Below are 14,436 nucleotides of genomic sequence, written 5' to 3'. Positions count from 1 at the left end.
TTTTTTTGGGACAGTCTTGCTCTGTCACCAGGCTGGAATGCAGTGGTGTGATCTCAGCTCACGACAACCTCCACCTCCCGAGTTCAAGTGATTCTCCTGCTTCAGTCTCCCGAGCAGCTGGGACTACAGGCACGCACCACTATGCCTGGCTAATTTTTGTATTTTTTAGTAGAGATGGGGTTTTTACCATGTTGAGCAGGCTGGTCTTGAACTCCTGGCCTCAGGAGATCCACTTGCCTTAGCCTCCCAAAGTGCTACAGGCATGAGCCACTGCACCTAGCCTAGGCTACTCATTTCTAAAAAGAAAATCGGAAAAATGTGAGGAACTGTGATGATTTAGAACCTGAGATTACACGAACATTTCAAGTAAAAGGGGAAAAAAAATCAACAAATGTTCAGCTAGAAATAAGTTATTTTATTTTAGAACACATACAGATTAATAAATATTACTGGAAAACTTAATAGCCTTTTTATTTACATAAGGCAATAACAACATGCTCTGACTACAACTAGAAAGCAAAATAGAAGCAAGTCTTAGCAACTGACAAACGCGTGTATGTATGCTAATTGGAAACTCCCCAACACATTTACATGACAAGACTTTTAAACAACCAATCAACATTTGACATTTTTATCATCTTCCTCTCCTTTATGATTATATTCAATTTTTCAAGAAAATAATAGTTATCCTTTGAAAAGGCAAAACACACAAGCTACTGAAAAACAGTATCTAAATTTTTGTAAAGTGCAAAAATACTAAGGTGGAGGGCAATTATTATATTCTGACAAATAAATATTCTGAACTTTTCAACATGACCCTTTGGCACTAGTGGTTTGGGAGTCCTGACATTCGCCTGGGGTCAGTTCATCATCAGGGTTGAGCTGCTTGGAAGCAGGAAGTTCAGTATCATTTATTACAAATTCAGTGCAACAGCATCTACATGTTTCACAGGCCATTAAACCTTGTTCAGAACACAGACCTCGGCCGAATGTCAGAGGAGCCCATCACATCATCGGAAGGTGGTCTTTCAGTGAGACTTTATCAAGTCCCTGTTTAATTTCCATATTTTACAATAGAACATATAAACCCTTTCTTTTAAAACAAAAAAAGGAAACTTAAAGCTTCATGGAATCATGCAAACTTTACACCCAGCACTTCCTTTGCCCTCTCAGCACACGAGGCTGTGCAGGTTCCGTGGTCGTGCAAGTGGAGTTGCCACCGTTCGGCACTTCCGGACACCGCGCTCTCCTCTCAGGCCACCAGAACACCACTGAAAGTGCTGGAGTTTTAGAAACAATTTGGAGAACCATCCCACCCCTTTAGAGGTAGAAAAACTGAGGCACAGAAAGGTTAAGAGACTCACCTATGTTTGCACAATTCAGGGAAAAACAGAGAAAAGAAGAAAAACATCCTCCTCCCTGGCTTATGCTCTGGGCTCTAGACTGCTTTTTAAACGCTTTGGGTACATGTGAAATAGACGTTTATTTACATGATCCTTGTTCTACAGAATATCAACTTTTTACTAGACAAGAGATTTTGATGTAACAAAGTTACATTTTCTTAAAATACAATTATTTCGTTGCATGTGAGGAATATGCATGAAAATAAATGAGTGGTGGTAATGGGCCAAATTCTCATCGCTATTCCTGTAATTCTGAACCTTTTCAAGTATACAATGGAGGTATAAGAATCTGGCCAGATGAGAAACATCACCTACAAGCTAAAGGACAGACCCTTAAAATTCATCACCAGTACAACTGTGAGGTGGAATGAGGAATACAAAAAATTGAGGTATTTTATATGATAAACTGCCTTGTGGTGTGACTGGTGCACAAACTGGTCTTTTCTTTCCAACTCACATTAACAGAATCTACCCATGAATGTGAGTAAAACCTACGAAAAATGAACATGGACATGTCCTTGGGAGGAAGGTCGAGGTTAAGGAGTCAATGATACATTTTTGGTCCCTGAGAAGGCGAAACACCAAGAGTCCATCCAATCCTGCCTGACGGGTGAACAACCCCCTTGGTGTCGACACCGTGAAAAGGAGAACTTCAGAACACGGAAGCTAATCCATGCAGTCATGAACAGACCTAAGCGGAAATGTTCTCTTTCTACTCTCCTACTTGGTGGCAGGAAGCCTAAGCCAGGATCGCGCAGGCATCGGCGTGGCGGGAGGGGCTCTGGGAACAATGGGAGCACTCTCTACCCTCTTCTGGGTGAGATGAGCAGCTAGAAAAAGAGGAATCTCCCGAGCAGACGGAAGGGCAGGAGCCTGTGGCCATCACACCTATTTCCACAGACCAGGTGTCTGTGCACACCTGGGAGACACTGCCTGTCCAAGTCTAGAACTGGCCTGTAGAAGTTGAACACAACATTTAAAAGGGCTGAGCCATCTAGGAAGAAGGAAAGACGACTGCACAAGTGAATAGTGCTCACTTCTCTCAGAAAACAGATGTGAAAACCAAAGAAGAACAAACGCCAACATATTACCGCTGGTATCAACTTCTGGAAAGACAACTGAGTACAGCAAATCGGCGTGAAGAGCGGGAATTGAAAGAACATTCCTCATCACTGAACAGAGAGCTGCGAAGTCTATTTCACTAACATTCTAACAGGAAAAGACCGCAATGAGAGCTGAGCAAGGCCCCCAGAACACCAGATTCCTCCCCCGACGTCCCCAGCATGGGCAAGGCCTCGCTCCAGGCAGCAGGGAAGGGCTGTCCTCCCCAGCACCTTCTCCACAGAGATGGCAAGGTCCTGCCAACCAGGAAGATGTTCCGGGGGCCTTCGTGGTGATGGGTTAGGATTAGAATCCTTAATCGGCCCTACCTTTGATCAATGAGCAGAACGGGAAGCAATCTTTAAAATGCAAATACCCAGAGAAGAAAACAAGGCATTGCCCAAGAGGAAGAGAGAAATGGCCTATTTCAGTATCTAGCAAGAGGAAATCTGCATGTTGTGATCAAAACCTTTGATTTTAGAGGATGCCTGAAAACAAGTATACAGTAAGCATCTTTTTTTTCAAAGAACGGTATGATAATTTGAAAATATTTCAAGTGCATTTACTTTTGGAAAGGCCACTAAGAAATCTATCCATGTTCTAGGCCTTCTCCCAAAGTTCTCACTTGGGGCTTTTTTTTTTGTTTGTTTCCAAATGAATGGTGAAAACATAGATTTTTAAAATAAATACGATTAAATCAGAAGTTATATGCTCTATATGAAATTTGAAAATTAGACTGTTCAACCACTGGTCATGTCATTTACTTTGAGGCTAGTGTCACGTGCTTGAAAAACAATGGATGATATGAACTTTGTTTCCCTGGAAGAAGAGCTATGTACCCTATTGAAGTATCGGCTGAACGGAGGTAACCCTGGAAGATTCCAGCTGTCCCAGGACCAGTCACTTTCAAGGGGAGAATAGCTATTAGTACTTTGAGATTTTACTTTAAAAACATTATAGAAAAGATCAGGAAAATACCAAGTCTCAGTATCAATGGTATACTTGTGGACTAAAGTGTAATAAGGTACACCAAGGGCTGCATTTAATTAAATCCCACATGAAAGCTGTGGTAAAACGTGGTAATTTTCATGTGATACATGAGCTTTCTCATGACATTTGTTAACCACATGTATTCGCTGAATAGCTCACGCTCCTGACCTAGGAAACCATTTTTATGCCTACAAGTACACTGACTGATGTACTATGTTTTCAGAAAGTTCAGTTCCATAACTTAAGGCCTGCATTCCCAAAAGCACTGATGATAAAAGGGGTAACGGACTTTGAACATTGTTAACCATCCATTAATAGAGGATTTAAAATTTCTAAAAATGATTTTGTTGCTGCTCTTAGTTCACAAATTACTGACAACCCATGATCATCACGTACACTTTTGATTTAAGGTGATTTCTCTCTGTATTAAACTAGTCTCATTTTATTTCACCTCTTTACTCAACACTTTAGGAAGCCATTCCTGGAGACTTCACTTTAGAAATGTTCCTTTTGCCTATAAAAACACATTTTTTTCTTACTGAAGAGTTTTAATCAGGTACTATTAAATGTTATGTTCTACTTTACCTAATTTACTTTGCCCAACCCCATCTTTCAGCCTGGCATTGTTCCCTGTGGTGAAACATTTGCATCACTTCATGCTTTGCTCCATTTGGAACACATGCATGGTTACGACAGACAGAAGAATGGCCTCTTTGATTCAAATACTGGCATAATCAATGGCTCTTTTGCATTTAGGACATATAATGAGAGTTTAGGTGAGGAACTCTAGGATGCTCTGCCATTGCAAACAACAAAGAGATGGCTATATTCATTGGTTTTTTTGCTAGAAATTCTTTTCAAAAGTGTTTGTTATGATTTTTGGAAACTAGCCTAACCTCAATTGTGTCCTTTAACTTATTCCTCTGTGACAGGGAACTCGATCCATGAGCTACTGAACAGGTACTCTCCCATTTAGCTTTATTATCAAGGTACAGAATTTATTTCCTCTGAAAGGCCATAAATGCTTCCTGATAAAGAATGTGGATTTATTTGATACTGAATCCCAGGTATATAGATTGAATACAAATAAAATAATATCTCATGCTACTTAAATCAACTGTCTTTAATTGAACAATAACCAAGTTAAACGGGTCACTTTGCTCTAATGTGTCTTTAGTCTTGACTATCTTCCAATGAATATACAGTCATGCACCATGTAAACATGTTTCTGTCAAAGACACACCACCTACATGACAGTGATCCTGTAGGATCGTAATACTGTAGTTTTACTGTACCCTTCCTATGTTTGGAAACACAAACACTCACCACTGTGTTACAATTGTGCACAGTATTCAGTAGAGTCACACGCTGTGCCATCCACTCCAGGTAGGTAAGAGGTGTCCCATCGAGGTTTGTGTAAGTGCACTCCCTGATGTTCACACAATACAGTCCACTTACATTGCATTTCTCAGAATGTTTTGCTGTCACTAAGTGACATGTGACTGCATTATTTCTAACTGCCGTGTACATTTGTAACTTGAATACTGAAATATTAAAGCATACTCAAGGAAGTTGCATTATTCTAACCTAAGAACATATACACAGTAATAGTTAATAATTCAAGTGATAAAGGCACTGAAATTGATTTTAGCTATTGAAAAGTCATCCTGCCGGTGGAACACTCCATCATGTTCATTAACTCTTCTCTACTATTTAAATGTCTTGGGTGGGGGTGAGGGCCGAAGAGTCAACTTGTCAGAGGATTAAAAACAATTTAATGTATATGCCTCTTACTCGGATGACATACTTGAATGTTATACATGCTTAATGCAAACTAAGACAACCACAGACACATTCACTGTAAACCAGAGTTCAAGACAACATCTCTCATTTCCAAAGTAATCTAAGTAAAAATCTCTCTGCTATCCTGTAACAACTAACCAGAAAGAGCCCATCTTTTTCTGTTTAATGTTAAAATGTTTTAAAAGAAGAGAATATTCATGAAAGCTTCCTGGTTAATGGAAATGAAAATGAGATTTGTCTCATATGAGACATGGTGCCAGGCAACCGTTGGTCACTTTTGGGCTGCAGAGGGCTGGCTGGGCCTCTGCTCTCTTGCTAAGCCCCACTCCCCCTGTCCACCAGACCACCTTTACCATCCAGTCAACTCCTAACACCAAGATCGAGGACCTCTTCTTCACATCCCATCAGGACTACCTCCAATGCCTGTTCCTCGAACCATCCAAGCCCCTACTGCAATCTAGTCTGTTTTCATATTAGATTTGTTCATCTCCCCAAGGTTGAAATTGAACTCTTTGAACACCTGTATAAGGACAATCCCCACGGAGACGGTCGTAAATCCACAGGCCATCCCCAAGAAGTCCACCAGGCCCACGTTGCTCCATTCCCGGAAGAGGATGGCCGAGGCCAGCAGGACCAGCGTGGTGAACACGACGTAGTAGATGGCCCCGAACACCGAGGAGTCGAAGCACTCCAGCGCCTTGTTGATGTACCTGAACTGGACGATGATGCTGCAGCCGAGCACGGCCAGAAGCACCAGGCACAGGCAGAGGGCTCTCTGGCTGGATGGGTTGTTGTGCAAGATGTCTTGGGCCGCCAGCCCAATGCCCTTGGTGGAAGGCACGGTGAAACTGCCCAGCAAAGAGCAGATGCTGATGTAGACCATGATGTTGGTGGGCCCGTGGGCTGGCGCGATCCAGAAGATGAGCAGCAGCAGCATGAGCAGCACGATGCACAGGTAGCCCACAAACACTGGAACACAGACGGCACGCAGTCAGCCGGCAGCCGGCCTCATGGCACACGCAGCCCAGTGGCCGGCAGGGGGGGTGACTGGGGCAGCACCCATGTACCCACCCGCCACCACTGTGGCACAGCCCTGGGGGGCAAGCACGTTCTGGCTTGAATTTACTAGATCCACCGATTTCCTTCCACAAAATTATTCCCCTCATTTTCACTGTTAAAACATTTATAGCTCCTGGTCGGCCGCAGTGTCCCACACCTGTAATCCCAGCATGTTGGGAGGCCAAGACAAGAGGATCACAAGGTCAAGAGATTGAGACAGCCGGGCGCGGAGGCTCAAGCCTGTAATCCCAGCACTTTGGGAGGCCGAGGCGGGTGGATCACGAGGTCAAGAGATCGAGACCATCCTGGTCAACATGGTGAAACCCCGTCTCTACTAAAAATACAAAACATTAGCTGGGCATGGTGGCGCGTGTCTGTAGTCCCAGCTACTCAGGAGGCTGAGGCAGGAGAATTGCCTGAACCCAGGAGGCGGAGGTTGCGGTGAGCCGAGATCGCCATTGAACTCCAGCCTGGGAAAAATGAGTGAAACTCCGTCTCAAAAAAAAAAAAAAAAAAAACTTACAGCTCCTAAATGTTTACATGGTCCTCTATCAGAACCATTCTCTTTGTTTTTTAGGTTTTTTCATTATTGTTTGAAATGAAGTTTCACTCTTGTTGCCCAGGCTGGAATGCAGTGGTGCAACCTCTGCTCACTGCAACCTCCGCCTCCCGGGTTCAAGCGATTCTCCTGCCTCAGCCTCCCAAGTAGCTGGGATTACAGGTGCCCGCCACCACGCCCAGCTAATTTTTGTATTTTTGGTAGAGATGGGGTTTCGACATGTTGGCCAGCCTGGTCTTGAACTCTTGACCTCAGCTGATTTGTCCTCCTCAGCCTCCCAAAGTGCTGGGATTATAGGCATGGGCCACTGCACCCAGCCTAGAACCATTCTCTTAACAATACATGTCAATGGAGACGTGCCGAGGTTTCAAAATAGCACCTGGGAATCCAGGGAGCAGGGGTAAGGCAGGGGACAGGATGGAGGACTTTAAGCTGTGGGGGGTGTTTTTGGGTGTTGCAATGATTGGGGGCTGCATCCAGTGGGCAGGGGCATGTGCAGACAGCCCCCCTCCCACCATCGAAAATCATCCCATTCTCCTCACAACTCCTGAATGTCTCCTTGGACTTGCAAGTGAAAAATACGTTTTTAATAATCAGAGCCTAGAACCTATTTTATGCATGAAACAAAGTAATTTTTGCATGGATTTAATATATGCTGGATTTTTCAGAAGTGCTACTTCCATGTAAATTGAGGGAGGCTTGTTCTTTCTTTGATCAAAACTTCATTAACAGTTATGCTCCATCTGAGGATCATTTTGTTGACAGCAAGACCTCAAGTATCTGAGTCAATAACAGGACACCGCACGTCAGTCTACATCTGCAGCTACCAGATTCTCAGTCATCCTCACAAGCTGTGGGGTCTGCCGGCTTCAACATGTCTTCTCTTATAGTTGGACCTGGGCATTTATATATTGAATTCCATGTTTTTGTTTGTTTGTTTGTTTTGTTTCTTTTTGAGACGGAGTTTCGCTCTTGTTACCCAGGCTGGAGTGCAATGGCGCGATCTCGGCTCACCGCAACCTCTGCCTCCTGGGTTCAGGCAATTCTCCTGCCTCAGCCTCCTGAGTAGCTGGGATTACAGGCATGCGCCACTATGCCCAGCTAATTTTTTGTATTTTTAGTAGAGACGGGGTTTCACCATGTTGACCAGGATGGTCTCGATCTCTTGACCTTGTGATCCACCCGCCTCGGCATCCCAAAGTGCTGGGATTACAGGCTTGAGCCACCGCGCCCGGCAGAATTCCATGTTTTATTTTGAAGTATTGTCTTGGTATTCCTCGTTTATATTATGGTTAGGGCTTTACACTGATGGTTTGAAATTATGTGTATAAAGAGGTTGTGTTTTCTATGAAATCTATTCTAAGATTACAAATGGACCTGAGAGGGCTGGCTACGAAAACCAGCAAGGGTGGACGTGCACATTGGGTTGTGGACATGCAAACCATGGTGTGAACATGCAAAGCAGGGTGTGTGGACATGAAAACCAGCAAGTGTGGACACGCAAACCAGCAAGCTGATGTGGAGGCAGTGCTGTGCTGGCACCTGCCTAAACATGGTAAGAAACATGGGGTGGTCTACTTAAAGTGAAATCTATACTTTAAGTCTGTTGTAATCATGTCGATAGCAGTTTTTAATGCATTTATCAAAAAAAAATAAATTATATCAAAAATATATACACAGAGCTATATGAAGAATCTAAAGATAAGAGATACCAGGTCTCTGTTCTCACAGAGCTTCATGCCGGAGGGAGTGAAGTGCTGTGGTGGAGAAAAGACCAGGCAGGGCAGGGCACACCAGGAAACGGATGTGGGGGGAGGCAGGTGGCAGTCAAACTTGAGAGGGTGGCCTGAGGGGAGCCACTGTGGGAAGAGCGCCCATGCACAGGGTCCCAGAAGAGAACCCAAAGGAATACCAGGCCACGGAGGCTCCCCACAGGGTGAGGATCAGGAGGGAGGGTGAGGGCAGAGGGCTAGCCTGTAAGCACAGCCAAGCAATACATGTGTCCAGAGAACAGAGATCTACAGTAACAGATCAGGGTGGGCACATGTTTCATCTGCCCCGCCAGGAAGCGTCAGATGTGAACATCTGGTTAAAAAAGTTGTGGCTCCTTGTGTAAACCTTCTTGGCAGCACTGTTAGAAAGGAATTACCTGGGTTGGTCAGCTTCTCTTCCAGCTCAGCCTGAGTCGTCACACTCTCAGACTTTGGGGAGTGGATGATCAGCACAACAGAGCCTGCACAGCTTAGCAGGCACCCCAACTTGCCCAAGATGTTGAGCTTTTCCTTCAGGAGATAGGAAGCTAAAATGGACCTTTATTGAAGAAAGAGAAATCATTAAAATTTAAACCAAACTACCTGACCTTTCTTCTAAGTGCAGATATTTTTATCTAGAAAAGCCATTTTCTTTTTCTTCTGTTTTTCCCTTTAAGAGACCAGATCTCACTCTATTGCCAAGACTGGAGTGCAATGGCACAATCATAGCTTACCACAAGCTTAAATTCCTGGGATCAAGTGGTCCTCCTGCCTCAGCCACTGAAGTAGCTGGGACTACAGATGCATGCCACCACACTCAGCTAATTTTTCAAAAATTTTGTGTAGAGGCTGGGCGCAGTGGCTCACACCTATAATTCCAGCACTTTGGGAGCCCAAGGCGGGTGGATCACCTGACGTCAGGAGTTCGAGACCAGCCTGACCAATATGGTAAAACCCCCTCTCAATCAATCAATCAATCAATTAATAAATTTGTGTAGGGACCGGGTCTCACTAAGTTGCCCAGGTAAATTTCAAACTCTTGGGCTCAAACGATCCTCCTGCCTTGGCCTCCCAAAGTCCTAGAATTATAGACATGAGTCACCACACCTGGCCAGGATTTTCATACCAATTCTGTATATAACCAGTACGTAGTTAATGATAGGCCTAACTTACAGCACTATATTACTATCTCAGCACATATAAAATATACCACAGCATAAAAAGTTTTGTGACTGACCAAAAGTAAAAAGTAATGCTTACTCTGCATGTAGGCGAGCATTTAAAAAAAAAAAAAGAAAAAAAAAAAGTAATGCTTACTTAAAAGGAACCAAACAAATATACTACTATCTACGCTATGTGGAAAAGTAGGGGACAAAACTGTCAAAATAATTATAAGTAATGCATGATAAAAACACTTAAATAAAATAGGTGAAAAATGCACAAACAAAAGAAAAAATTAAAACCCTAACAGTGACTGCAGTAGAGTGGGAGTAAGGGCGGTTATTTTCTCTAATACTGAAAACTTCTAAAAGGTGGCCACATAATTAATGCAAAAAAATGTATTCTTCAAAAACATCTATAATGTTCAGGCTTGTGATGTGTTTCTTCTCTTGCTTCTCTGTGTGATTATCAGTATACAATCTGAATTGGAACACTTGGGCCTCACTAAGTCATGGGACTGGTCCTTCTCACTTTACTCATGTCGGTGCTGAAGACGATCAGGAAACAGGAACATCTGGAGGAGGGCATCCCAGGCTCAGGTATGCCCTGGATTACTTCCTTTAATCCCTATTTTAAAGATAAAGAAACTTGAGCCTCAGAAAGGGTCAGCACTGAACTTAAGGCCACAAAGCTAACAAGAGATACAAGCACGGTCATGACCCCCAACAGGTCCTAAATGCCTTCTTTTCCCTTGAACCACACTTCTATCCTTATCTCTAGACAGCCCTGTTCTTTTTTTTTTTTTTTTTTTTTTTTTTGAGACAGAGTCTCGCATTGTAGCCTGGACTGGAGTGCAGTGGCGCAATCTCGGCTCATGGCAACCTCCGTCTCCCAGGTTCAAGCAATTCTCCTGCCTCAACCTCCCAAGTCACTGGGATTACAGGCACCCGCCACCACGTCCGACTTTTTATTTTTGTATTTTTTGTTTTAGTGAAGATGGGATTTCACTATGTTGGCCAGGCTGGTCTCAAACTCCTGACCTCGTGGTCCACCCACGTTGGCCTCCCAAAGTGCTGGGATTACAGGCGCGAGCCACTGTGTCTGGCCGACAGCCCCGTTCTTAAGAAGCTCCCAACAGTGCCGCTGGGGCAGTAAGTAACATTGCTGGAAGAACCAACAAGCGATACATGAATACATGACTACATGTTCAATAGAGGGGCTTCATTGAGTAGCTGCCCAGAAAAGTAGAAGCCAGAAACGCAGGGGGATCACAGTGCAAAAAGTGGGCCTGGAACTGGCCTGGGACAACGGGTGGACTGTGCCAAGGTGGGAAAGGGCTGCCATGCACCAAAGTGGAGAGTATGAACCAGGGGACCAAATCATCTCTTATTCCATTGTGGAATACCAGAAGACAGTGCTGTTTTCATTCACTCATTCATTCATTCATTGAGACGAAGTGTCACTCAGTCACCCACGCTGGAGTGCAGTGGTGCAATCTCAACTCACTTTATTTATTTATTTATTTTTTTGAGACGGAGTTTCGCTCTTGTTACCCAGGCTGGAGTGCAATGGCGCGATCTCGGCTCACCGCAACCTCCGCCTCCTGGGTTCAGGCAATTCTCCTGCCTCAGCCTCCTGAGTAGCTGGGATTACAGGCACGTGCCACCATGCCCAGCTAATTTTTTGTATTTTTAGTAGAGACGGGGTTTCACCATGTTGACCAGGATGGTCTCAATCTCTTGACCTCGTGATCCACCCGCCTCGACCTCCCAAAGTGCTGGGATTACAGGCTTGAGCCACCGCGCCCGGCCAATTTTTTGTATTTTTAGTAGGAACAGGGTTTCGCCATGTTGGGCAGGCAGTCTTAAACTCCTGATCTAATTTGCCCACCTTGGGCTCCCAAAGTGCTGGGATTATAGGCGTGAGCCACCGTGCCTGGCCTGAAGATCTATCTTGTTATAATTTTGCTTTTATTAACAGAAACATTTAAAGTGAAAAGTTCTTATATCTAAACTACACATTAAATACCAAAAAAAATCTTGGCTCTCACCCGAACGGCACTCCAAGGGCGCCCAGGGGAGTTACGAGGACCGTGGGGACTGCCGTGTACGCCAGGAAGTTTCCAATCTGGCCAACTGCCACTGTCAAGAAAATCACAAGGGTGCTGCTTGCAGTTACAGAGCTCTCTTTCAGCACTGATCAGAGTTGAGTCTTGCAAGGCTCGGCTCTGAAAGGGCTACTTCATTCCCATTACTTGAGAAGAATCACATCTGGGTGTTACCTGCATGTTTAAGGGGTGAGGGGGCAGACCGCACACCTTCACTGGTCCCATCAGTGAGGTGAGTAGGTTCAGCCCTCCACAGAAATGCAGAACCTGACTAGCAGTGACTGAAATGGGTGCAGCACTGAGCAGATTTCCACTCTCTCCACACACCCTTGCTCTCACACTAGTGGGGCAGAGCTTCCTGTGCACCCTCCAGTGGCCTGGGACTGCTGCAGCATAGGCGGCTGGCCACGGTGACAGGCCACTGGCATACCAAGAGGACACAGGGCTGCCGCACAGGACTGCCGCAGGGAGGCACCCAGACAGAGCCGAAAGAGGAGCTCTTCAAGGAACAGGACTGGCGTCGCCAAGCAGTGTTGTATTAAAAGACAAAAGTACACGATGTTTCCTTTTTTCCTTTTGAGACAGTCTCGCTCCGTCAACCAGACTGGAGGGCACTGTGGTGGTGCTGGCTCACTGTAGCCTCCACCTCCCAGTCTCAAGCAATCCTCCCACCTCAGCCTCCAAATCGCTGTGAAAACAGGCACACACCACCACACCCAGGTAATTTTTGTTTTTGCACAGACGGGGTTTCGCTGTGTTTCCCACGCTGGTCTCGAATTTCTGGGCCCAAACAATCCACCTGTTTCAGCCTCCCCAAGTGCTGGGATTATAGGCATGAGCCACCATGCCCCGCCATACACAGTATTTCTAAACTTCAAAGACAGTTGTCCGTTATAACACATTTAGAGTTCTGAACTCTAATAATTTTATCTTTACATTACAGCACATAACCTGATCTTTGAGTCATAAAACTGTCCTTTGTTAAACCAACTGCCCTGAGAAAAACAAGGCAGCCTAACATGGAATTTCACCAGACGCCAACAGCCCGACTACACGGGTAAGCAGGAGCTGTTTTAATTTCTTTGGGCTCATAACAGATTGGCCTGGACTGAATTCATGGCTAATCATGGGCAGCAGTGGCCTCCACCACTCCCAACTTGTCCTTCTGCATTCTTGTCCTGGGAGGAAGGGGAGCAGGGCGAGTTCCCTGGGAAGGCAGGGCCATCTAAACTAAAGACGTGTTCAGGGCCTGGGAGAGGCCATGTGAAACCTCCCACCCTAACCCAGCCACTCCAGCAGTGCCCAGAGCCATGATGGTGACACAGGCTACTTACTTGCGATTGTGCCAGCCCACCACACAATGTCTGTTAAATAGGAAGTACCTATAAAAGAATGAGATAAGAAAAAGTCAGGAAAGTGGGTTTTTACAAGCTACGTATGTCAGGAAGAGGTTTACAAGTGAGAAACTTTGATCTGAAGACTAAAACGGAAAAGAATGAACGTCACACTGTTTATTCACCCTAAAGAGAATCTTTCATCTAAAAATAGCAGCAGAAGAGACCACTCAAAGTGGCAAAGTCAAGATATTTTTTGCAACCAACACAGGCTGACCCAAATAAGGAAATGAAATCTTTATACATCTGGGATTACAGGCGTGAGCCACTGCCCCTGGCGTCCTAAGCAGTTTTTTAGGAGATTTTTTTTGTTGCTAACTGCAGATTACAGTAACTAATGCTTTTCTCAATTTTTTTTTTCCCGAAATGGAGTCTCACTCTGTCGGCCAGGTTGGAGTGAGTGACGCAAGCCTGGGTCACCGCAACCTCTGCCTTCCGGGTTCAAGCGATTCTCCTGCTTCTGCCTCCCAAGTAGCTGGGATTACACGTGTGCATGACCACTTGCGGCTAATTTTTATATTTTTAGTAGAAACAGGTTTTTGCTATATTGGCCAGGCTGGTCTTGACTTCCTGGCCTCAAGGGACCCGCCCACCTCGGCCTCCCAAAGTGCGGTGACTACAGTGTGGGTCACTTTGCCCAGTCATAGTAACAATTCTAATTGTTTTAATTCTCAGTAGTAAAACCACAGTTTGGTATAAGACATCCGGCCTGCTGGCCTCCTTAATGGAGCAGAAGAGCTACAGGTATCACAAAAAGTACTTACAAAATGAAATGGGGCTGGGCCTGGTGGCTCATCCCCATAATTCCAGCATTTTGGGAGGCTGAGGTAGAGGATCACTTGTGCCTAGGGGTCTGGGCAACATATCGAGACTCTGTCTCTACAAAAAATTTAAAAATTAGTGGGCACCAAGCCAGGTGGCTCATGCCTGTAATCCCAGCACTTTGGGAGGCTGAGGTGGGTGGATCACCTAAGGTCGGGTGTTCAAGACTAGCCTGGCCAACATAGTGAAACCCAGTCTCTACTAAAAATGCAAAAAGTAGCCAAGCGCAGTGGCAGGCACCTGTAATCCAGTGTAGGGGACAAGAACGAGACTTCGTCTCAAAAAA

The 14,436-nt window shown here is 44.9% G+C and overlaps 1 protein-coding gene across 1 annotated transcript in view; it reads right to left on the bottom strand.

Moving 5' to 3' along the window:
* Positions 1-394: 394 nt before the first annotated feature.
* The window catches only part of NIPA1 (NIPA magnesium transporter 1), a 31,585-nt gene continuing 17,543 nt past the window's right edge, over positions 395-14,436 (bottom strand). Inside the window, exons 2-5 of the mRNA XM_017508503.1 lie at positions 13,269-13,316; positions 11,878-11,968; positions 9,065-9,225; positions 395-6,266 (exon numbers count right to left, since the gene is read on the bottom strand). Coding sequence (XP_017363992.1) covers positions 5,755-6,266; positions 9,065-9,225; positions 11,878-11,968; positions 13,269-13,316 — 812 coding nt within the window. The 3' untranslated portion in view covers positions 395-5,754. The remainder of the gene's footprint in view (positions 6,267-9,064; positions 9,226-11,877; positions 11,969-13,268; positions 13,317-14,436) is intronic.

Source organism: Cebus imitator, unplaced genomic scaffold, assembly GCF_001604975.1.
Source record: "Cebus imitator isolate Cc_AM_T3 unplaced genomic scaffold, Cebus_imitator-1.0 Scaffold392, whole genome shotgun sequence".
Taxonomy (NCBI): domain Eukaryota; kingdom Metazoa; phylum Chordata; class Mammalia; order Primates; family Cebidae; genus Cebus; species Cebus imitator.
This window is presented reverse-complemented; position numbering and strand designations above follow the sequence as displayed.